This window comes from Littorina saxatilis, linkage group LG4 (genome assembly GCF_037325665.1).
Source record: "Littorina saxatilis isolate snail1 linkage group LG4, US_GU_Lsax_2.0, whole genome shotgun sequence".
Lineage (NCBI taxonomy): Eukaryota > Metazoa > Mollusca > Gastropoda > Littorinimorpha > Littorinidae > Littorina > Littorina saxatilis.
The window spans coordinates 37,685,720-37,709,127 of NC_090248.1; the positions used below are offsets into that span (position 1 = coordinate 37,685,720).

General features: G+C 39.6%; 1 protein-coding gene across 11 annotated transcripts in view; it reads left to right on the top strand.

Annotated features, from left to right (window-relative positions):
• Positions 1-23,408, top strand: part of LOC138964665 (tyrosine-protein phosphatase non-receptor type 18-like) — a 46,952-nt gene continuing 23,544 nt past the window's right edge. For 10 of the 11 annotated variants that reach the window (XM_070336676.1, XM_070336678.1, XM_070336680.1 and 7 more), the window contains exons 1-11: positions 1-209; positions 2,048-2,156; positions 8,831-8,907; positions 12,388-12,522; positions 14,233-14,301; positions 15,542-15,747; positions 16,428-16,494; positions 17,037-17,114; positions 19,122-19,256; positions 20,337-20,382; positions 22,196-22,762. In XM_070336676.1, coding sequence (XP_070192777.1) covers positions 105-209; positions 2,048-2,156; positions 8,831-8,907; positions 12,388-12,522; positions 14,233-14,301; positions 15,542-15,747; positions 16,428-16,494; positions 17,037-17,114; positions 19,122-19,256; positions 20,337-20,382; positions 22,196-22,762 — 1,594 coding nt within the window. In that variant the 5' untranslated portion in view covers positions 1-104. The remainder of the gene's footprint in view (positions 210-2,047; positions 2,157-8,830; positions 8,908-12,387; positions 12,523-14,232; positions 14,302-15,541; positions 15,748-16,427; positions 16,495-17,036; positions 17,115-19,121; positions 19,257-20,336; positions 20,383-22,195; positions 22,763-23,408) is intronic. The other variant, XM_070336685.1, reaches the window with a different exon arrangement.

Sequence of the window (23,408 nt, forward strand, 5' to 3'; positions counted from 1 at the left end):
GAGACTTAGATTTATCTTCCTGTTTGGTCTGGAGCGGATAGTTTGCAAAAGACAAAACACCTGTGGAAAATATTGTGTCTGGTTTGTACCTCTCCGCCGAGAAAATGTCGAAAGACATCGAGGATATTCTTAAAGAGTTCATTGGGCATGTCAGTGACTTGAAGACAGAAGACGATCCAGCGGGGACAGGTTTTCACAGAGAGTTTCGGGTGAGTAAATGATACTAAATCCAGTGTAAATTTAGTGCGTGTTATCGTGTACTTGTTCTACCAGTACCAGTTGTGAGTGAAGGAAGTTGCGTCCGCGTACATAACTTGATTCATATATATATATACATAACACTGTGTGTCTGTGTGTATCTGTTTTCTGTCCGTATGTCTGTCTGTCTGCCTGTCTGATCAAGCATCGGTCTCGATCTTTCTGCACGCACTCACCTGGTGTGTGTCATGTGTGTTTGTGTGTGCGTGTGCGACTGTCTGTGTCTGTGCGTGTGTGATTTTTGTTGTTGTAAATTTGCAGTACTTATCCTCAAATTTAGAAATAAGTTTTAATTAAGCAATTGAATAATGGAAGTTGAGAGTTTGGTTTTGTTGATTGAAATTAAGGCATGCAGAGCAGCATATTGTGCAGACCCAGATGAGGATACCCGACAAAAAAAGTTCCAACCCTTATTACCATTCCGGCTGTGGTGAAACTAAAACTGAAAGTGAAAAAGAAATTGACACCTGTAATAAAGCAACAATTGTTAACAGATCAGAACACCTTTGATTTAGCAGTTATACACACTGCACACATACTACACAGGGCTGAAGCTGTAGTCATTAATAAAGTAACCATATAATCATTGAACATTATCAATGTTAATAAATATTATGGATAGAAAAGAGTCAATGGAGAATGAAGTGAGTTACAAGATAATTTAATGTTTAAGTCTCCAAAATGCCACCAGGAAATGTATTTTTTCTTTCTTCTTTTTCCCCCACACATTTGAATCATGGTAGTCTAGCTGTTGAATGGTGTAAAGTTTCCCTTGGGGTTTCTTTTTGATATGCTTTCAGAAACATCTAACAGTAACACATATTATCCATTGTGAACAATCTTGCAGGTTTTCCTGGTGGCAAGCACTTTACAACTGAAGCAATTGCAAAAACACCATATACTTTTTTAAAGAATAAGTTTAGACACTTTCTGTGTGAATGGACAGAATTTATGAGACCTGGACCTCCCTTCTCACTTTATGTCCCTAAACCACTCACATCAGGTATACAAAAAGTTTTAAATAAAAGTAACTAAAATTTGTTTATAAACCCACTGATATACATGTGCATGTTCATCAGACTGGACCAAGGTGAGAATTTAATTAGCAACTTTATTTCATGCAAGAAGAAGGAACAAACACCCATATATTCAGGGATGTTGCTTGGATATTTTTCACAAAATTGACTGAAATGGCAGGGCCAGGTCCCAACACTGTGCGTCCCTGCATTATTGATACACACTATATAGATCTATATATTTATGTCCCTTGGATGGTCGTTTTAGATATATAATGATCAACTGTATAACGGTAAATCTATATATTGTAATGTGAAAATAGTAGATCTGATTGATCATAATGCATGAGCAAACCAAACCTCCACAACCCCCACCTCCACCCCCACCAAATCTTCCACGGGATTTTTTTAAACAAATTGTGCAACTTGTTCCACAGATTGTGCTCACTTTTCTCTGGATGCTGTTACAGTGGAATCCCATTTTAAGACATCCTAAAAAGTAAAATCTAAGAAAATCAGGTCTCAAAACAGGGGGAGTCTTAAATTAAATAGGGGGTAAATAAAATTTACGGAGGTTTTGAACCGAAAATCTCAAAAAGCATTGTCTTAAAAAGGAGGGAGTCTTAAATGTGTGGTCTTAAAATGGAGGTTCTAATATGTACCAATTGAGTGACTCGCTCTCAAGGACCTGTGCGATTCATGAGTGTTACAAGTGTGGTAATTAATGGAACAATGGTTTATGTGAGAACTTATTAAAAATCTTATTCTTTCAGTCACTTCGAGAAATTCAAACTCAGAACAAGAGTGAAGACACATTTCCAACGGAAGATGGGAAGAAGGAAGAAAATGTCAAGAAAAACAGATACAAGGACATTCTTCCACGTAAGTGAACCTAATGATGCTTATTATTTAGTAAAGATTTTTCCTTTGTTAATTTTTTGTTACAATACATTATTTGTATTTTTGACCCAGATATATACATTTGAGGCAGATCAAGACAGTAAGTGAGTAACAATTGTTCTATGATACCACGCAAGCAGTCGAGTTGAACAGTGACTGTCGAGATCTGTATTCAATGTAATATATTTTGGTCAAAAATATTAATAACCTTTATGTATTGACCCTGATTTACATAGGAATTTCTTTTATTTTTATTTTTTATTTTTGATGATAGTGACTTACAGGCTTTTGTAGTCAGTTTTAGTCAGCCTCTCATGGGTGGTCAATGGAGGGAAGTCAGTCAATACATATTGTGATAAAGAGATGATGTTCGGAAATAACTCTGTCATGATGAATGGCAGAGTAAGAGCTCCTTCTACTGATTCAAACTTTTCAAAACAATGGCTCTTAAACTCTGCCATACCGCTTTAGTCCTGACAAGCAGATATTTCTGGAAAACATCAATTCTCTGGTCAGTGTGCTTCATGTTTCTGACAGCGTGTAAACATGGGTTTAAAGGACTTGATCAGGCAGTCTCCTCTTTTTGCTGGGTCTAATGGGGATGAATTCGATACTTCAACCATGATGGGTGACCGGCACTAAGCGTTGCTTTAGTGTCTTCTTCTTCTTCGTCTTCGTTCATGGGCTTAGACTCCCACGTTCACTCATGTTTTTAGCACGAGTGGATTTTTACGTGTATGACCGTTTTTACCCCGCCATTCTGGCAGCATACGCCGATTTTGGGGGAGGCATGCTGGGTATTTTCGTGTTTCTATAACCCTGACATGGATAACAGGATCTTTTCCGTGCGCACTTGGTCTTGTGCTTGCGTGTACACACGAAGGGTGTTAAGTCACTAGCAGGTCTGCACATAAGTTGACCTGGGAGATCGGAAAAATCTCCACTCTTAACCCACTAGGCGGCAGCGACCGGGATTCGAACTCACGACCTCGCGATTAGAAGGCAGACGTCTTACCACCACGCCACTGCGTCCGTCTGCTTTAGTGTCTATGACACACAACGTGCACAAGTTGTCAGTCATTCTTCTTCTTCTGCGTTTATGGGGTGAAACTCCAATGTACACTTGTTTTTATTGCATGAGTGGGATTTTACGTGCATGACCGTTTTTACCCCGCCATTCAGGCAGCCATACCATGTTTGGGGGTGAAGCTTCCTGAGTATTGTCATGTTTTTAAAAACCCACCAAACTCTGACATGGATTAGTCAGGATCTTTTCCGTGTACGTGTGCACTTGGTCTTGTGCATGCATGTTTTACACACAAAGGGGGAGAAGGCACTAGCAAGTCGGCACATAATCCACGACCGTCCGTTTGGGAGGCAGCTGGCGTCTTATCCATTAGGTCATTGCGTTTGTTGTTGGTCACTTGGTATCATCCAAAGTATTAGGTGCCGAATTGCATATCCTACAAAGCTGACAGGTTATTAAAGTTGACCAAATGGACAATATTCAGCACACTTTATAAGAGGGCGCACTTTCACTTGGGTTTTGTGTGTGTGGGTGTTTGCTGTATGTACTTGCCAATTCTCTGTTCATTTATTGGTGCAGTTTTTCTATTTCTCACCCATTTCAGAGTGTTTGTATGTGTATAGAGCTTGAATTGCCTTCATTAACACCACACATTTTTATTTTGTAAATTGTTATGTAAGTCAGCTGTAGCTCAGAGTTACTAAGGCCAAAAAATAAAAAGGTGTGGTTAAGGTAACATAGCCCAAAAAATAGGGTAGGAAGGTAGGCAATCACTTTTTTTTTTTAAACTTTTTTTTCTAATGTGTACAAATTAAACCTACTTGACAGGGAAATAAGTGTGCGACTCGAGCGCTTTCACTTTCATTGCGTTTTCTGCACTCATTTTTACATTTAGTCAAGTTTTGACTAAATGTTTTAACGTAGAGGGGGGAATCGAGACGAGGGTCGTGGTGTATGTGCGTGTGTGTGTCTGTCTGTCTGTGTGTGTGTGTGTGTGTGTAGAGCGATTCAGACTAAACTACTGGACCGATCTTTATGAAATTTGACATGAGTTCCTGGGTATGAAATCCCCGAACGTTTTTTTCATTTTTTTGATAAATGTCTTTGATGACGTCATATCCGGCTTTTCGTGAAAGTTGAGGCGGCACTGTCACGCCCTCATTTTTCAACCAAATTGGTTGAAATTTTGGTCAAGTAATCTTCGACGAAGCCCGGACTTCGGTATTGCATTTCAGCTTGGTGGCTTAAAAATTAATTAATGACTTTGGTCATTAAAAATCTGAAAATTGTAAAAAAAAATAAAAATTTATAAAACGATCCAAATTTACGTTCATCTTATTCTCCATCATTTTCTGATTCCAAAAACATATAAATATGTTATATTTGGATTAAAAACAAGCTCTGAAAATTAAATATATATAAAAATTATTATCAAAATTAAATTGTCGAAATCAATTTAAAAACACTTTCATCTTATTCCTTGTCGGTTCCTGATTCCAAAAACATATAGATATGATATGTTTGGATTAAAAACACGCTCAGAAAGTTAAAACAAAGAGAGGTACAGAAAAGTGTGCTATCCTTCTTAGCGCAACTACTACCCCGCTCTTCTTGTCAATTTCACTGCCTTTGCCATGAGCGGTGGACTGACGATGCTACGAGTATACGGTCTTGCTGAAAAATGGCATTGCGTTCAGTTTCATTCTGTGAGTTCGACAGCTACTTGACTAAATGTTGTATTTTCGCCTTACGCGACTTGTTTTTTCTTTTTTTTGACAAATGTAAAAAAAAAGTTATAGGGTCGGCCCCTAAAAATAGGGTAGGTCGGGTTACGGTAACCACACCCATTTTTTTTTTAGGCCTAAGGTAAACACACAGCTAGGTCATTAACATTAACAGTATGTCACTATGTGTATCTGCAGACAACACTTTCATATGACATTTAACACTAACCTTTAACTCATGACAGCAACATTTGTAAAGCTAGCTCTTATGCTACAGCTTCCTTGTTATGGTATAATTGTTAGTTTTGGGTGAACTAGAATAGGGTATTCATTTTGGCATTTGCGTTTACCTTTATGAGGTTTCAGCTCAGCATGACATATTTGATGTGCCATGCATGGTTCGATCATTTAGCTTGACTCAGGGAAAAATGTTCCGGGTTAATTTCTGCACACATGTTTTTGTCTCACTATTTCACCACATGTAGTAATTAATACAGCCAGAAATGTTGTAGTGCTAGCCCTTTCAATGCCAGGGCCTTTCAGATTCTGGTATTTTAGTTCCTGGTTATATGCACACACTTTACCACAGTAGAATCCCCCTTTTACTCCCCACCCCCCATACCCCCCTAGTGTGTGTGGGTGTGTGTGTGGGTGTGTGTGTGTGTGGGTGTGTGTGTGTGGATGTGTGTGTGTGTGGATGTGTGTGTGTGGGTGTGTGGATGTGTGTGTGTGAGCCACAGTGTGAGAGTGTGTGTGGGAGTGTGTGTGTGCTAACATTTGCCAACACTGTGATCTGTGACATACTTTTCAACACAAAACACTCTTGTTCCTTTGGAGTAATGAAGTTCGCTGTTTCAAGAAATCCTTTGAGTTTGAGCTTCGGCAAGTAAAGCTTGACAGGTTTTGCTCCTCATTATTTTGAGAAGATATGTGAGACTAGGAAATAATTGCAGGGGTGGAAGAAAATAATTACATACTACAGTGGAACCCCCCTGTTAAGACTTCCAACAATCTTAAAAAAATCAGGTCTTAAAACGGAGGGAGTCTTAAAATGGGGGTCAATTTACAGAGGTTATGAACAGAAAATCTGCGAAAACATGGTCATAAAAGGGAGGAAGTCTTAAAATTGGGGGCCCGGGGGTCTTAAAACGGGGGTTCCACTGTATTTAAAAAAAAATTCAGAGAAGAATGAGAAAAACAATTTTTTTTAATAATGGTTACAGGCATTCATGATGAAAGTTGAGGAAGAAGTTAATCTACTTTTGTTCAAATTTGTTTTCAAATTCTCTGTCAATTTATTTAACCATATCTTGCGAATCATCCACAGATCTATCCTTTAATTACATTGGGTAGGATCTGGGAGCAACCACTGGGGCAAAATTGCAAAAAATCTACATCCTGTCTGCTAAATACATTCTGTGCTGAGTGAGAATATTTTGCTGATTTAATTTCACAACTCACAGACACCCGTATTCCTATACTCTGCGCTAGGAATCACAAGTTAACTAGCTGATTTTTGTCATATATTTGTAGAAATTTATAAATGCTCATTAAAAAGCCTTCCCCCCGCGGGTTAGGGGGAAGAATTTACCCGATGCTCCCCAGCATGTCGTAAGAGGCGACTAACGGATTCTGTTTCTCCTTTTACCCTTGTTAAGTGTTTCTTGTATAGAATATAGTCCATTTTTGTAAAGATTTTAGTCAAGCAGTATGTAAGAAATGTTAAGTCCTTTGTACTGGAAACTTGCACTCTCCCAGTAAGGTAATATATTGTACTACGTTGCAAGCCCCTGGAGCAAATTTTTGATTAGTGCTTTTGTGAACTAGAAACAATTGACAAGTGGCTCTATCCCATCTCCCCCCCCCCCCCCCCCCCCCCCCATTTCCCCGTCGCGATGTAACCTTCGTGGTTGAAAACGACGTTAAACACCAAATAAAAAAAGAAAGATTAAAAATCCTGGGCAGATCTGAGGCGGTGTACATCAGGTTGCACAGCTTACGCAGGGAGTAACGTATACAGTATCAGTGGAAGTTAAATGTGATATCACACAGCTAATGCACATATATATGCTAAAATAGATATTACACTTCAACCATGACTAATAAGTGCACGTGGGAGGTGAAGCCCATAAACACAGAAGAAGAATGTTTTATTTTGGATATAATGTTAGGTCATCCGTGACTCAGAATTGGGTGAATATAAATGTACATGTATGTGTAAGGTCCTGCACTCATGTCACAGCTGTCAGTCATTTCATACAATAGTGAAAGTCAAATGAATGTTGCTTCAGAATGCACCGATCGAGATCCCTTTAAAACTGAGAGCTAGCGAGGTCACAATATGTTACAGTTTAAGTAAGAGCACACACTGAGAGTTTCTTGTGTAAATTAATAAAGTGTTTTATCTCGTCTTCTCTTCCTGCTTATTTCCTCAATGAGAGTACAGTATTTCCTTTTAAACGAAACGAAACACTTGAGAAAACCTGGAGTAGACTTGAACCTTTCAGTGTTAAAGAAGTGTTCATGGAAAATTTGGGTGATACATGGACGCGTACTATAAAGGTTAGTGAAAAGAGTAACTGAGGCCGACTGAAATTGCATGATCAGTCAGCGCCTAGCGCCTGTGACCCCCTTTTTTCAAAACCCAAGGACATTGTGATTTGCTTTTATTTTGACGTGACCTGAGTATAATTGTTTACATGGATAGACACTCAGTACGCACTGATCGAGGCACTGTAAATGCCATAAATGACACAGACCTAGATGGACACACACACACACACACGCTATTAGTATTAGTATTACACTGACAGACAAACATGCACAATACACCCACACACACATGCACACCAGCACACACACAGACTCACACACACACGCTATTACACTGACACTGACATTACCATGCACAATACACACACACACACACACCCACACACACACACACACACTCACACACACACACTCACACACACACACTCACACGTGCAGACCTGCAATGCAGTGGCTTAAATATCATTGTTTGTGTGTACACGCAAGCACAAGTTAATGCACAGAAACGATCCTGTAACCCATGTCAGAGTTAAATGGGTTATAGAAACACGAAAATACCAAGCATGTATCCCTCCAAAACAGAGTATGGCTGCCTAAATGGCTGGGGGAAAAACAACTTGTGAAAAACACAAGTGTACATGGGAGTTGCAGTTCATGAACGCAGAAGAAGAAAAAGAAGATCTCTAACACCTGGCTATGCATGCTTACGACCAAAGAGTAATAATACATGTACATGTACATTAGTATAAATATTGTGAGCCTGTCACCTTTTTTGTTACCTTAAACTAGTTAAAGGCACAGTGCAGCTCACAGCCTTCGTTTTGCGTTTTTGTTGCAGCTGAGTGCATTTACAGTTCAAAAATCCTCCTATGGTAGTAAAACAAACCCAAAACTACCCAACGACGACATCTGTGAAGCTCGACAGTTTCTTGTTCACGCGAGTGCATAAATTAACCTAGTTATTACGTGGTGTTTGGTCGGAGTTCGATTCAACTGAGTGATTCCAGCCTCCATTTTGTTTTACACAAACTCATGATGATGTCTGACATAGTTTGCTAGTGACTGTCTTTTTGTGCATGATGTGGTGATCTACCTGATCTAAATTTAGATCCAAAAATAGGTCAAGACCAGCCGGGTTCGAGTACGAAATTAATTCGTAAAAAAATCGCAGTTCTTGACTCTTTGGGTGCAAGTCAATGAAACTTGGTAGTTATTCTGACGTATAGCTGCCTAAGGTATGACTAAAAGCCCCAGGGCCTCCGTGCACCTGGATTTGACAAGTTCAGTACCTTTAAATGGTTTAGTTTTTATGTAAATTTTAGCTTTAACCTACAGATTTATTCTTCAAACAGGTGATGACAAGAGGGTTAAGCTGACAGAGATTCCCGGTGAGAAAGGCTCGGATTACATCAACGCTACATTTATTGAGGTAAGCATCATGCAGATAATCCTACAAAAGTCAGGTCTTAAAAGGGTGGGAGTCTTAAAATGGAGGTAAATTCACAGACTGGTTGTGGAAAAAAAAAATCAGAAAAATCAAGGACTTAAAAGGGAGGGGGGTCTTAAATTGTGGGGTCTTAAAAGGGTGATTCCAGTCTGTACGACAAAATGTGCTTTCAGCTTGTGATTTGTAATAATGAGTGTGTGACTGAGCTAACTTAACTGACCTTACCTACCAGCTCACAGCAACCTTCCTTCTCGCGTACAGTGGAACCCCCACCCCCCACCCCCACCCCTTTACCCCCCAATTTAAGACTCCCCCTTTTGAAGAGCTTGATTTTTCACATGTTTCAGTTCAACTTCTGTAATTTACCTCTGTTGAAGACTCCTTCCTTTTTAAGACCTAATTTTGTTCGGTCTTAAATGTTTTTTTTACTGTATTAATTATCGTAATTAGAGGATAATCATCTAATAATCGATCATGTAAACTGCCATTATAGATATGTCCAGGCTTTCATTGGGGATAAGAGCAAAATTTATTGCCTGTTGAATTTTGGCATAGGTCCAAATGGAAAGCTTCCATTTGGACCTATGCCAAAATTCAAGTTTGGCTGCTCATAATAGCTGCATGCTGTTTACAGAGTGAAACCGTTTCTCGCTGAATTAATTTTCCAGATTGACAAAGGTGTCAGAAGACGAAGAAGTGTATCCTATTTTTTGTGATACTGGACCAAGTGTGAGACAGTGGAACCTCCACAAATCTGAGAAAATGAGGTCTTACAAAGGAGGGATCACTCTTAAAATGGGGGTACATTTACAGAGGTTCATAAGGCAAACAAAAAAAAGTTGTATGTTTCTGGTCACCCGACCCTACCTAGTTTTTTCCCGCCGACCCTAGACTTTGTAAAAAAAAAGAAGAAAAGCGTCAAAGCGAAAGTAACAGACGGCAGATGACACAAGGGGGATAACCCCGCATCCCTTTTGTCTCATTTGTTTTGTAATGTGTTGTCTTTCTCTTTGTATAGTAAGTCCAGTCTCTTTGCGTCACTGTATAATTATTTTCTACCCTGCAGACCACAACAACAAAAAAACAAAAAAAAATCCCTACCTACCTACCTACCCTATTTTTTGTAGCCATTTTACCAGAAACATACTATACGTTATTTGCGTGTTTGACCAAAATATGACATTTTACACAGATCGAGACAGTCATTGTTCTCCGAGACCGCAATAGCGGTCGAGGTGAACAATGACTGTCTCGATCTGTGTAAAATGTCATATTTTGGTCAAAAACGCAAATAACATTTATGTATCGATCGAATTCCTTTCAGGTACTATGACTTTGTTGTTGTTTTGACGATTGAACGAGCCCGGGCACACACACATGCAATCAAACACATAAGCTTCATATTTGGGCGTTTCAGGTTGACCGAAACTTCAAAGGAACTACAAAACACACGTCATGTACTGACTTTGTTGTTGTTTTGACATTGAACAGCACACACACATGCAATCAAACACATGACGTGTGTTTTGTAGTTCCTTTAAAGTTTCGGTCAACCTGAAACGCCCAATTATAAAGTTTTGTAGGCCTCTGACGTCACATGACTCAAAGAAGGGAAATCCAATCTCCAATCGATACATAACTTTTTTTTTTGCCTAATGAACAGAAAATCTGAGAAAACAGGGTCATAAAAGGGGGCACGGGGCAGTCCTTATAATTGGGGTGTCTTGAAAGAAGGGTTCCACTGTACGAGTCAGCCCAGGTATGAAATTAAGTCAACTTGGATACATGAGAGGCTGAATTGCTTCCAGCTTTAAACGATCATGCATTACTGATACAGTGGAACCCCCATTTTAAGACCTCAAAAAATCTGCAAAAATCAGGTCTTTAAAAGGAGGGGTCTCAAAATGGGGGTAAATTTACAGAGGTTCTGAACAGAAAGTCTGAGAAAACTAGGTCTTTAAAAGGAGGGAGTCTTACATTTGGGGGGGTCTTAGAAGGGGGGTTCCACTGTAACATTTCTAGTACGTTAAAAACCAGGTAATAATATTACCCATCAAATGCAGAACATGTATTCATGCGCATGCAGCATGTTCAACTGATATCCAGGTGTCTATTGCATAGCAAAACTAATCTGCAAGGATACTTGTACTTGTAGTGAGATGAACAGAGTTTTCCTTTACACAGAAGTTTTTCAAAAATGTCAAAGTGTCTGGTCATGCACTGGGTGTTTTATTGAGTTATTAATACCTGGTTTGCATAATTGATTCCTGGTTTAAGAATTTATCGGTGATCCTCTTGGAGGCCGAGTCACCAGTTTGAGTATGCTTGATTTGAAGTAATCAGTTGTATAAGTCAGCTGTACATGTGCAGCAGATGTAAAATTATCAAACAATTGTAGGGGTCACTACTTTAAGTAGTCTTTTCTGTGACTATCAGTTTGACCCAAATTGCAACAGTCCTCGGGTGGGTCAATCACACCCAGCATGGGAACATCCTTTAGGCCTTGCCGCTGATTTGTGAAATAGCAGCTCAACCTTCCACCAAGCTCCTGAACGAGCAGTCTCGAGTTCCTGCAATCCTGCTGCTACACTGAACCCCCCTCCCCCTTCTTAAAGCCCCCTTAATTTAAGACACCGGCCTCCCTTTTGAAGACCCTCTTTTCTCCGATTGTTTTTTCATAAACCTCTCTCTTTTTAAGACCTGTAATTTATCCCCATTTTAAGATTCCCTCCTTTTTAAGACCTGATGTTTTCAGATTTTTGGAGATCTTCTTCTTCTTCTTCTGCGTTCGTGGGCTGAAACTCCCACGTACACTCGTGGTTTTTTGGCACGAGTGGAATTTTACGTGTCTGACCGTTTTTTACCCCGCCATTTAGGCAGCCATACGCCGTTTTCGGAGGAAGCATGCTGGGTATTTTCGTGTTTCTATAACCCACCGAACTCTGACATGGATTACAGGATCTTTTTGGTGCGCACTTGGTCTTGTGCTTGCGTGTACACACGGGGGTGTTCGGACACCGAGGAGAGTCTGCACACAAAGTTGACTCTGAGAAATAAATCTCTCGCCGAACGTGGGGACGAACTCACGCTGACAGCGGCCAACTGGATACAAATCCAGCGCGCTACTGACTGAGCTACGTTGTTGTTGTGACCAGGTCGCGGCTAGCTGTGTTGTTAAGCACCTACACAGTTGTTTCGACTTAGCCAGGGCAATCCGCAATGCTAGCGACAACATCGCAGAAAAACCGCGACTACCTGCGACTTGCTGCCGTTATCTGTTTAGATCGCAGCAACCTCTCAGCAACCTTGTAGTGACCCGGTAGCAGCAACCTCGATGCGACTTTTCTTTTTTGTAAAGATTAATCATCTATCACAGAATCAGTGAATCTTCTGACTTCTGTTTTGAAGTTTTTAATCTGTCTTGTTTACTTCCGTTATTTACCCAGTCTTATCTGTTTTCAGGATGTCCACGGTCAAAATGGCTACATCGCAGCACAGGGTCCCATGCCTCACACTGTCAACGACTTCTGGAGAATGTTGTGGGAACAGAACACAGAGATCGTCTTTATGGCCTGTAGAATGAAGGAGGATGGCAGGGTCAGTTGCTTGGAATTCCCTTTCCTTGTCTAACTTCAATCAATCAATATGAGGCTTATATCGCGCGTATTCCGTGGGTACAGTTCTAAGCGCAGGGATTTATTTTTTTATTTTTTTATTTTTATTTTATGCAATTTATATCGTGCACATATTCAAGGCGCAGGGATTTTTATTTATGCCGTGTGAGATGGAATTTGTTTACACAATACATCACGCATTCACATCGGCCAGCAGATCGCAGCCATTTCGGCGCATATCCTACTTTTCACGGCCTATTATTCCAAGTCACATGGGTATTTTGGTGGACATTTTTATCTATGCCTATACAATTTTGCCAGGAAAGACCCTTTTGTCAATCGTGGGATTTTTAACGTGCACACCCCAATGTAGTGTACACGAAGGGACCTCGGTTTTTCGTCTCATCCGAAAGACTAGCACTTGAACCCACCACCTAGGTTAGGAAAGGGGGGAGAAAATTGCTAACGCCCTGACCCAGGGTCGAACTCGCAACCTCTCGCTTCCGAGCGCAAGTGCGTTACCACTCGGCCACCCACTTTCCGTTTGACCTCTGGTTTAAATGCACCGTAGTCAGCTGTGCCGAAAATGTCAAATTCTTGGCGTTTTGTAGTTTTTACATTTAGTCAAGTTTTGACTAAATGTTTTAACATAGAGGGGGAATGGAGACGGGGGTCGTGGTGTATGTGTGTGTGTGTGTGTGTGCGTGTGTGTGTGTAGAGCGATTCAGAGTAAACTACTGGACCGATCTTTATGAAATTTGACATGAGAGTTCCTGGGTATGATATCCTCGGACGTTTTTTTCATTTTTTCGATAAATGTCTTTGATGACGTCATATCCGGCTTTTTGTAAAAGTTGAGGCGGCACTGTCACACCCTCATTTTTCAATCAAATTGATTGAAATTTTGGCCAAGCAATCTTCGACGAAGGCCGGACTTCGGTATTGCATTTCAGCTTGGTGGCTTAAAAATTAATTAATGACTTTGGTCATTAAAAATCTGAAAATTGTAAAAAAAAATTTTTTTTATAAAACGGTCCAAATTTACGTTCATCTTATTCTTAATCCTTTTCTGATTGCAAAAACATATAAATATGTTATATTTGGATTAAAAACAAGATCTGAAAATTAAAAATATAAAAATTATGATCAAAATTAAATTTTCGAAATCAATTTAAAAACACTTTCATCTTATTCCTTGTCGGTTCCTGATTCCAAAAACATATAGATATGATATGTTTGGATTAAAAACACGCTCAGAAAGTTAAAACGAAGAGAGTTACAGTAAAGCGTGCTATGAAGCACAGCGCAACCGCTACCGCGCCAAACAGGCTCGTCACTTTCACTGCCTTTTGCACTAGCGGCGGACTACGTTCAATTTCATTTTGTGAGTTCCACAGCTTGACTAAATGTAGTAATCTTGCCTTACGCGACTTGTCATATATTTGTCATTTTTTGGTGGGTGGATGTGTTTTTCTTTGCATGCAGATCGACTTGAACTCTGTTTGGGACATTCACAGACACATGCACACACACTTGTTTCTTTGTAAGTGTGCGTGCATGTGTGTGTGTGTGTGTATGTGTATGTTTCTCTCTGTATGCTGTATTATGTATGGTCTTCTTGCTTTTATGTGTGAAATTGAAATCTTCTCACTGTACTCACAATATGATTATTATTATGTTTTTGGATTTGCAGGCAAAATGTGAAAAGTATTGGGGAGACAATGGAGAAAGTGCCACATTTGGGGAAATAACAGTATACACAGTGAGTATATAAAACAGGACAGAGAGAGTCTTGGAAGGGAGAGAAAGTGTACATGTATACAAACACACATACAAACACACAGATATATATACACAGAGGGAGAGGTCAGAAAGATTGAAGCAAGAGAAAAAATGCAGTTTAAGATGAGCAGAGAATAAATTAGGCAAAAAACAAAAAAAGTCTGTTTACGGTATCCCGACCGACCCTATTTTTTCGCGCGACCCTAGACTTTTTTTTGGCATTTGGGGGAGAGAAAAAAAATAATAAAAAAGTCTGTTTTTTGGCAAAATAACTTAAAAATATACATGTGTTTTTTTGGGGGAAAAAAAATATTCCCGACCTACCGACCCTATTTTTTTTGCCTATGTTACCGTAAACAGACTTTATTTTTTTTGGCCATACATGCATCAAACAAATACAAAAATCAAGCCTAGCAAAAGTACAGTCCCATTGAATTGTACTGAATATCGTCCTTTTTGCTAAATTAACCGGTCAGTCTTGTCTTAATTGTTATGTCCAGTTGTGGACGCAGTTACAGTGACCTAGTGGTTCACGCTGGACTTGATAGGAGGGATTATTTTCTCATTGAGGATTGAGTTAATTGATGTGATTGGTTTGGGTTGATTGGATGATTGATTTGCTGACTGCCATCGTAACTTTTGACGTATGTATTGTACATGTATTGCCTGGAGGCAAAAGTCCTATATATAAGTATGACTCACGTGTATATTATATATACGTACCTAATTCGGGTTTTCATGTGCCTGTTGCTGGCATTGATAACATTAGTCAAAAGTATCACTTTTAACATTCATACAATTTTTCACATGTTTTCGGGTAAACTGGGATTGAGAAGGGATACATGTGTGTGTGTGTGTGTACCAAGGAATGCATGGGCATGTTTCAGAGAAAAAAACAATAATGAGAAATAGTGAGAGAAAGGGAGCGAATCGCAAAATAAAACAGTTAGTAGAAGATGTAATAAAGACCAAAGTGAGGAAAATGTACTGACTTTTTGAACAGAATATCCCCAATAACAAAGTTTTATCTACTTGGGTTTCAGTCTGTAATACAGAGGAACCCCCTTTTAAGACCCTGTTTCCTCAGATTTGTTGTTCATAACCTCTGCTAATTTTTTTATCCCAATTTTAAGACTTGTTCATTTTATAGAGCTGATTTTCTCAGATTTTGGTAGCTCTTAAAAGGGAGGTTGCACTGTAATATCTTGTTATCTTAACAGTTAAGTGAAGAAGAGATACAAGAGCACTTCATAAAGCGAGACCTGCGAGCGGAGAAGAAGGGTCAGAAACATCACTTGGTGCAGTTCCACTACACAGGGTGGCCTGACCACAACACTCCGTCCAGCCCTGACGCTCTGCGATGTATGATCGAAGAGGTCCGCGACTTCCGCAAGAAGATGAAAGTCCCCATGGTCGTCCACTGCAGGTGAATTTGTAGTTATGGTAGAGTTAGAGGTGTTGGAATTTGCAAGCAATCATTGTGTGTAGGCTTTAGCGCATGTGTGTTTGTGTGTGTCTGTGTGTGTATGCGTGTGTGTCTGTGTGTGCTCCCATGTGTGCATGCATGCGCGCAGGCTTTATGCAGTGTGTGTGTGTGTTTGTGTGTTTGTGTGCGTGCATGCAGGCTTTATAAAGTGTGTGTGTGTGTGTGTGTGTGCATGCGTATGTGTGTGTTTAAATTTCAACGGTTGCAATTTACAGCCTTGAACCACTGTAAATCCAAAAGAGAAACAGACTAGCTGTAAGGACCCATCATTTCTGTTGCAAATACTGAAGTAGTAGTTGCAGTATGCTTAAACCCAAATGCTGTATCTCTATTATATATTGAACTAGATTGAATCCTCGTAGGTGTCATGATTAATATTTACGTGCAATTAAGCAAGATCATTTGTTTGCATGATTTTAATGTTTTTCAGTTGGTGTGATCAAGATAATTTATTTGCATGATTTTAATGTTTCTCAGTTGGTGTGATCAAGATGATTTATTTGCATGATTTTCATGTTTTTCAGTTGGTGTGATCAAGATGATTTATTTGCATGATTTTAATGTATTTCTGTTGGTGTGGTCAAGATTATTTACTTTCATAATATTTTATTGTGTCCCAGTGCTGGTTGTGGAAGAACTGGAACCATATGTGCCATTGATCATGCCTGGACACTTCTGGATAAAGGGGTGAGGCTTTTTCTTTCAAATTCTTCACTCTTTGATTTTGTATTGGAAGGTATACATTCCTTTTTGTGTATCCATAGATTGTTTGAGGTTGTAAACAGAGGGAGGGCTGGTTTTTTCCTTTTACTGGGTGAGAGATGTGATCTTTGGAGTAATTGAAATTCAGGATTGGCAGCTGTTACACTTATGTTTCATGTTTCTATTTTTAACGTTGTCAGATGGTGCTGAATGACAGAAATTGAAAAAGACAGAAAGATTTTTAAAGAAAGGTTTGTCTTTTTGGGGGCGCACCCTTGTTATTGGTGATTACAAATCGAAATGAGTCTGTAGCGTTTAATTTTGTGTGAACGTCTTTTGGTTTAATTATTGTGAACAGGAAGATAGGAAGTAAGGCTCTTTCTAAAAAATAATCCTTGTGTCACTGAACTGCAAAACAAAACAATGAGATGAGGGTCATCTGATAAAAATGAATGAAAATAAACTGAACGGAATGTCCACAATTTTTTGATAAATATGTGCCCATTGTTTCATTGTACTTTGTGCAGATGATTGAGGAAGGATTCAGCATGTTTGAGATCATCAAGAGCTTGCGTGAACAAAGAATGTCCATGGTGCAGACACCAGTAAGGAAGCTTTCACTTTTATAATGTTTAAATAATAACTGTTACAGTACATAACAATACAGTACTCTACAAAAATTACAGTGTAATATAATATAATACAATGCAATAAAATACAATAACATAACAAGCAGTACAGTACAATACATAACATAACAAACAGTACAATACAATAACATAACAAACAGTACAGTACAATACAATAACATAACAAACAGTACAGTACAATACAATAACATAACAAACAGTACAATACAAAACATAACAAACAGTACAGTACAATACAATAACATAACAAACAGTACGGTACAATACAATAACATAACATTCAATCAAGACACATGAAATGAAAATGAAAAAAATGTCACAGGGACTTTTGAAAAACTCAAAGTTGCGGAATTGTTTGCATCAAGTCTTGGTCACATAAAACACAGTTGTAAGCAAACAAAGGGATATAACTGTTATTGATAATTATTCTCCCCTCTGCTTCTTTACCTCTGTAAACCTGTAGAGCTAGTTATTTTTCGATAATGACCCAGCAACCAAACAAATAACGAGCCAGCAACAGCCTGAATCCTCGATAGTGCAATGGGTTGAGAAGCTGTTCTGTTTTGGTACTACTTTTGCGACTGAAAAGTTCCGAACGCTCTATACCTACGAAATATACATCTCTGGAGCAAACAATACACACATACCGCATTTAAATTAACAACTACAGGCCTGAACACATGAATCTCCATATAAAATCCATGAGTTAGGTTGTTTTCTGAATCTAGATCTGCCGTGCACACACCGTTCATCACAAGCAAATTCCCAAGGCAAGTAACTCATACTCTTGCCGACAAGAGTAATTCCCCTTCTTTTAACGCAGTTTCTTCGACAACACTGATTGCAATCCGACGGTCAGTTTTCAACAATATTTCATTTTATAAACAGATCACACGCAACCAAATGCACACATCTCATCAATTTAAACAACATAAAGCGGTTTCATACACTATTTTCCCCAGAAAACTGAACTTCATACAGTAATTAACGTTGGAACACGGGTGCAAAAGTTCGTCTGCTAGTCCCATTTGACGAAAGAACATTATCCTAAACTATACTAAAACATAAACAGAACACACAATATCTGCCTTTACCGCCACAGCAGAATAACAGCATATCTGTGTACTTGATTTTAGTCTAAAACAGGGAAACTGACAAGAAGTGTTAACAGAATGGAATGATTTGCACGGAACTATACAACCGCGCATTAATCGATCTCCTGCGCAGGTTGACTGGTTGAGTGATTCGGATTCGATCAAACTTTCGCACAAAAACTCCTGTTTTCTTTGAATAACTGAAGAAAGGAGGAATAAAGAGGTTACACACCTCGTCTCAGTGATTATTAAAAATAATGGTCTCAGTTCGCGGTCATGAAAAAGCTCGCTGAAGCTCGCATTTTTCATGATCCGCCAACTTCGACCATTATTTTTAATAATCACTGAGACTCGGCATGTAACCTCTACATCTTCCTCTGAAAGTCTTTGCTACTTAAGATAAATTCCGAAAATAACTCTGTCGGGTTTGTATGGGTTGTGGGAGAGTGACCTTTTCTTGCAAAACAGCAGACTAACAATAGAAAGACCAATCACTAGCGAGGGGTGTGCCGGAAACACGTGCACATTTCCCTCTTTTGTTTGTCTGCCATTTTGCAAGAAAAGGTAACTCTTCCACAACTCATGCAAACCCGACAGAGTTGTTTCCGAAAATGGTCTATTTAGGAATTCATGATGCATTTTGTGTGTTAAAAGGATCAGTATTAATACACCCACATGGTGGAAACTGACAGTGAAGAATCCTTTAATTTTTCTTTCTCAATGAATTGTCCTTCGCTTATCATTAATCATGCATCAGTTGCATGTCAAAATGAACAGTATTATACTCAAGCGGTGATGAAGAGTCTTTCATTTTTCTTTCTCAGTTGCCCTTCTTTTATTATGAACTATGCATGTCGTGTGTACAAAGGACCAGTATGAATACACCCACATGGTGATGAAGAGTCTGTGTGATGAATGGCTGGTCAGCTTCGCCACACGCGACTACGAGAACGTCACCATAGGACCTCCCCCGACCGAATTTGCACCAGAGCCACCAGAAGAGGTATGACCATGTTTCTCACAGCACAGGTGTTTACAATTTTTAAATAAAATCATCACGAAAACATGTTTTTTTTACTTTAAAGTACAGTGGAACCGCCCCTTCAAGACCCCCCAAATTTAAGACTCCCTCCCTTTTAAGACCCTGTTATTTTTCCTTAGCCTTTCTGTTTCTTCTTCTTCTGCGTTCGTGGGCTGAAAGTCCCACGTACACTCGTGTTTTTTGCACGAGTGGAATTTTACGTGTATGACCGTTTTTTACCCCGCCATTTAGGCAGCCATACGCCGTTTTCGGAGGAAGCATGCTGGGTATTTTCGTGTTTCTATAACCCACAGAACTCTGACATGGATTACAGGATCTTTTTCGTGCGCACTTGGTCTTGTGCTTGCGTGTACACACGGGGGTGTTCGGACACCGAGGAGAGTCGGCACACAAAGTTGACTCTGAGAAATAAATCTCTCGCCGAACGTGGGGACGAACTCACGCTGACAGCGGCCAACTGGATACAAATCCAGCGCGCTACCGACTGAGCTACATCCCCGCCCTAGCCTTTCTGTTCATAACCTCTGTAAATTTACCCCCATATTAATGAATTCTTCTTTCTTTCAAAGACCTGATTGTCTTAGATTGCCGGAGGTCTTTAAATGGGGGTTCTACTGTAATCGTTAAACAAGCTTTCCCTACTCATTTTTGAGCAAAATGAAAGGTTGGGTATTTTGGTCACTGTTGTTTTTTTTGTTTTTTTTATCATGCATTTTCCATTCTAGGCCCTGTTATTCATCATGCAGTTGTAAATGTTCATACTAAAGTGTACAGTTGTAAATGTTCATACTAAAGTGTACAGTTGTAAATGTTCATACTAAAGTGTACAGTTGTAAATGTTCATACTAAAGTGTACAGTTGAAAGCCCCTTTGAATACCTCAGCAAATCTGAGAAACTCAGGTTCTTAATCAAGATGTTCTGTTGTATTGACAATAATTTGGCCAGTCATTTTTTCCTAGGTCTAGCTGTTAGCTAAACGGATGATAGATGTGTATTGCTCTTTCCAGAGTATTAATGGATGTACATTCTTTTTTTTCCAGGTGTATAACAACATTGAAATGAATGGAAATAAGAATGACGACAGAGGTAAGTGTTTTCTGGTGCTTTCAGGCACTAAGCTTATTCATAGGTGGTACAGGCGGTTTGGTTAGTTGTACATATTTGTGAAGAGAATCTTCTGTACTTCTAAAGTACTTTTGCATGAACATATTTCTCAGGTGTCTTTGCTTTAGTATGTATAGTCTCGGGCTAGCTTCTTTAAATCTTGGGAGTAAGGGATGTTATTTAGTACATTATCACTGTAATGATCTGTTATTAATAAGCCACTTGTTCATAGAAAGGAAATGTTAATTTTTCTCTTTTCTTCAGACTGAAGAGACATTTGTCAGTAAACTGCATCTAAGTGACACTTGTGTTTTGTGACCTCAACAACCTAAGACGAATGGCTCTTTAGCTGTCATCTAAGAACAAAAAAGCAAGTCAATTGGTCCGCTGGTTCAAAATATATCACCAGTTGAAGACAGAAACTTGATTTTGTTAGGCTGGTAGTGGTACATGTACAGAAGTCCAGAAATCCAGAAGTAGAATGGATTATTATACATGTAGTGATTGGCCTATATGTCTCATGGGTTTGTGTGCCTCAGTGTTTCCAAGGAAAAGCAACTCTTCCACAACCCATAAAAACCTGACATTTATTTCCGGAATTCATCTTTTCAGCTCAAAAGGGTTTAAAAGCTAGAGAGGTGATCTAGAAATGAGTAACCTTATATTCATTGTAAACTGTCATACCATGTCAGTCCTTTTTTTTCTTCTTTTTTTTTTGGTAGTCACACTTTTTTGTTCGCGCAAGGACAAGAAAATATAAGTGAAAATTAAAACTCACTGGGCAGGTGTATGTTACACACTAATGTGGTTATGAACCTTGCTCTGTAGACATGTAGTTTTTTTTAGTGTGATCAATGTTGCAGAGTACCTTAGTCAGATCCTGAAAATCTGTGAAATGACATGACACAGCACATTCTTTCAAAGTGCCTCTAATAAAACTGTCCTATCACAGTGAAAGCAAGATCAAGAATATTACTGAAATAGGTAGAGGGGAGCAGTATTGGCGTTAACCGGTAATTACCAGTATTTTACCGGTTGAAATGAGAAAATACCGGAAAATAATTGGCTGCCGGTATAACCTATTGGTTGATTTTTGGAACTACCGTTTTTTTCGCTGGTAAAACAACAAAACCAGTACTCTGAGTCGGACTCTTACTGGTTCCAATGACCAGCCTACCTTTTCTTTATGGATTTCTGGATAGTTTTCATCTTAAAAGTTTGTGTACCAGTTTGAAATAATATTAGCACCATCACTGGGGGAGGGGAGGGACGAAACGATCAATGTCTCCATCCCTTGTACAAATTGCTAACTGGTAGTACATGTACATGTATTCATAAAACTAGTACATGCATTTCATTTTCTTGGTTGATTGTTCTCTTAGTCTGAGGTTTACGCGCTATATAAGTAATCGTTATTATTATTATTATTAACTGTGCTGTTTCATGAAGGGTAGTTTGCTTTTAAGCAGAACTGGTGTGTACATTTCTCTGGCTGGCTGGCTGGCTGGCTGGCTGGCTGGCTGGCTGGCTGGCTGATGCATGGCTGCATGTTTGCATGGGGACACTAGAGTGCAGGGGGAAGCTTGATACGCACTTTTCATGAGTTTCTGTCAATTCTGCAGTGTGGTTTATCTTTGGAAGCGTTCAGGCTGCAATAGCCGTTGGATCTGGACTAAACTTTCGGTAAACTTACAATAAATGTTGCCATAAATGTTTGCTGACTTGTGCTGTAAAGGTCAACACAGATGCTGTTGTTAATGTATATCTTCAGCGCATTTTGCCGGTTGCTTTGTAGATTCCACAGGGTCAGGAAGCAACACAGTGGTCTTCCTAAAGGAGGGGAAAAAAGAAAACTCCAAATCGGACATCAGTCACAAGCCAGCCATCAAGCAGCAGAAACCAGAGATCCATCGTCAGAAGCCTCAAATAGCGGCAACAGCGCCGCCCTCCACCCCCGCCGCCCGACCCAAAACCATGTTCATGGAAAGCTTCAAGGGGCTGGAAGAAGCTGGCGAGTACGTGGAAGTTCGTAGCACCGCCTCCGTTCCCCCCGTCGTGTCCCCCACCAGTCCCCCCAGCTTGCCCACCAAGAAGAACCCCCCACCCAACACAGCCCCCCTCAACCCCACCGCCCCGGCCGACAATTTTGATCCGCACAAAACTGTCATCAAGCTAGGCGGAGGGAACACAAGGCCAGAAATTTTAAAATCTGGCTCGGTCGGGGTATCGCACACCAAGCAACAGGCTCCCAGACCCCCAGCGTCTCACGTCGTGAAACCGCTCACGACTGCCGATCAGCAGCCCAGGGCACTGAGCGATCAAATGTTCCCACCCGCGGCAAAGATGTCAGCGGGCAGACAAGGTAAATGATAAAGTGCAATGTACTGTACAGGGTGTCTCCAAAAATAGCCCCATGCAAGTGCATCATCAATAAGAGATGGAAAAACGTTTGAGACTGCCAAAAATCTGAGAAAATCGGGGTTGAATAAGAGAGGAGAGTCTTGGAATGAAAGCACATTTACAGATGTCACCAGCAGAAAATCTGTGAACAGAAAATCTGTGAGCAGAAAATCTGAACAGAAAATCTGTGAACTCATGATCTCAAAAGAGGTATTGGGGGAGGCGTTCCTTTTTCCTTGGTCTTCTAGTGTCAGAATGTGATGTCACTTCCTGGGGCTATTTTTGGACAATACAGTGTGACCATTACTGTAAATGTAACATTTCGGTGTAAGTATTAGACAAGTTTCATAATGTTTTTGTGGCGACTAGTGGTGCTGGGTGCAAATACCATGCTATAGGTAATGCTTCACCCTCATTGTTTAAAGTTATTGTCCCCGAGTAAAGTACGAAATCTTTTGTTTGTTGGTTCAATTGGTTTATATTTTTTTTATGTGTGTTTCTTTAATTTCATTATAATTATGCTTACATTTTTTGTGTACATCAATCCAGCCCTTATAAATGTACCTGAATTATTTATTTTTGTGAAGCAGAAGTCCATTTATTGCACT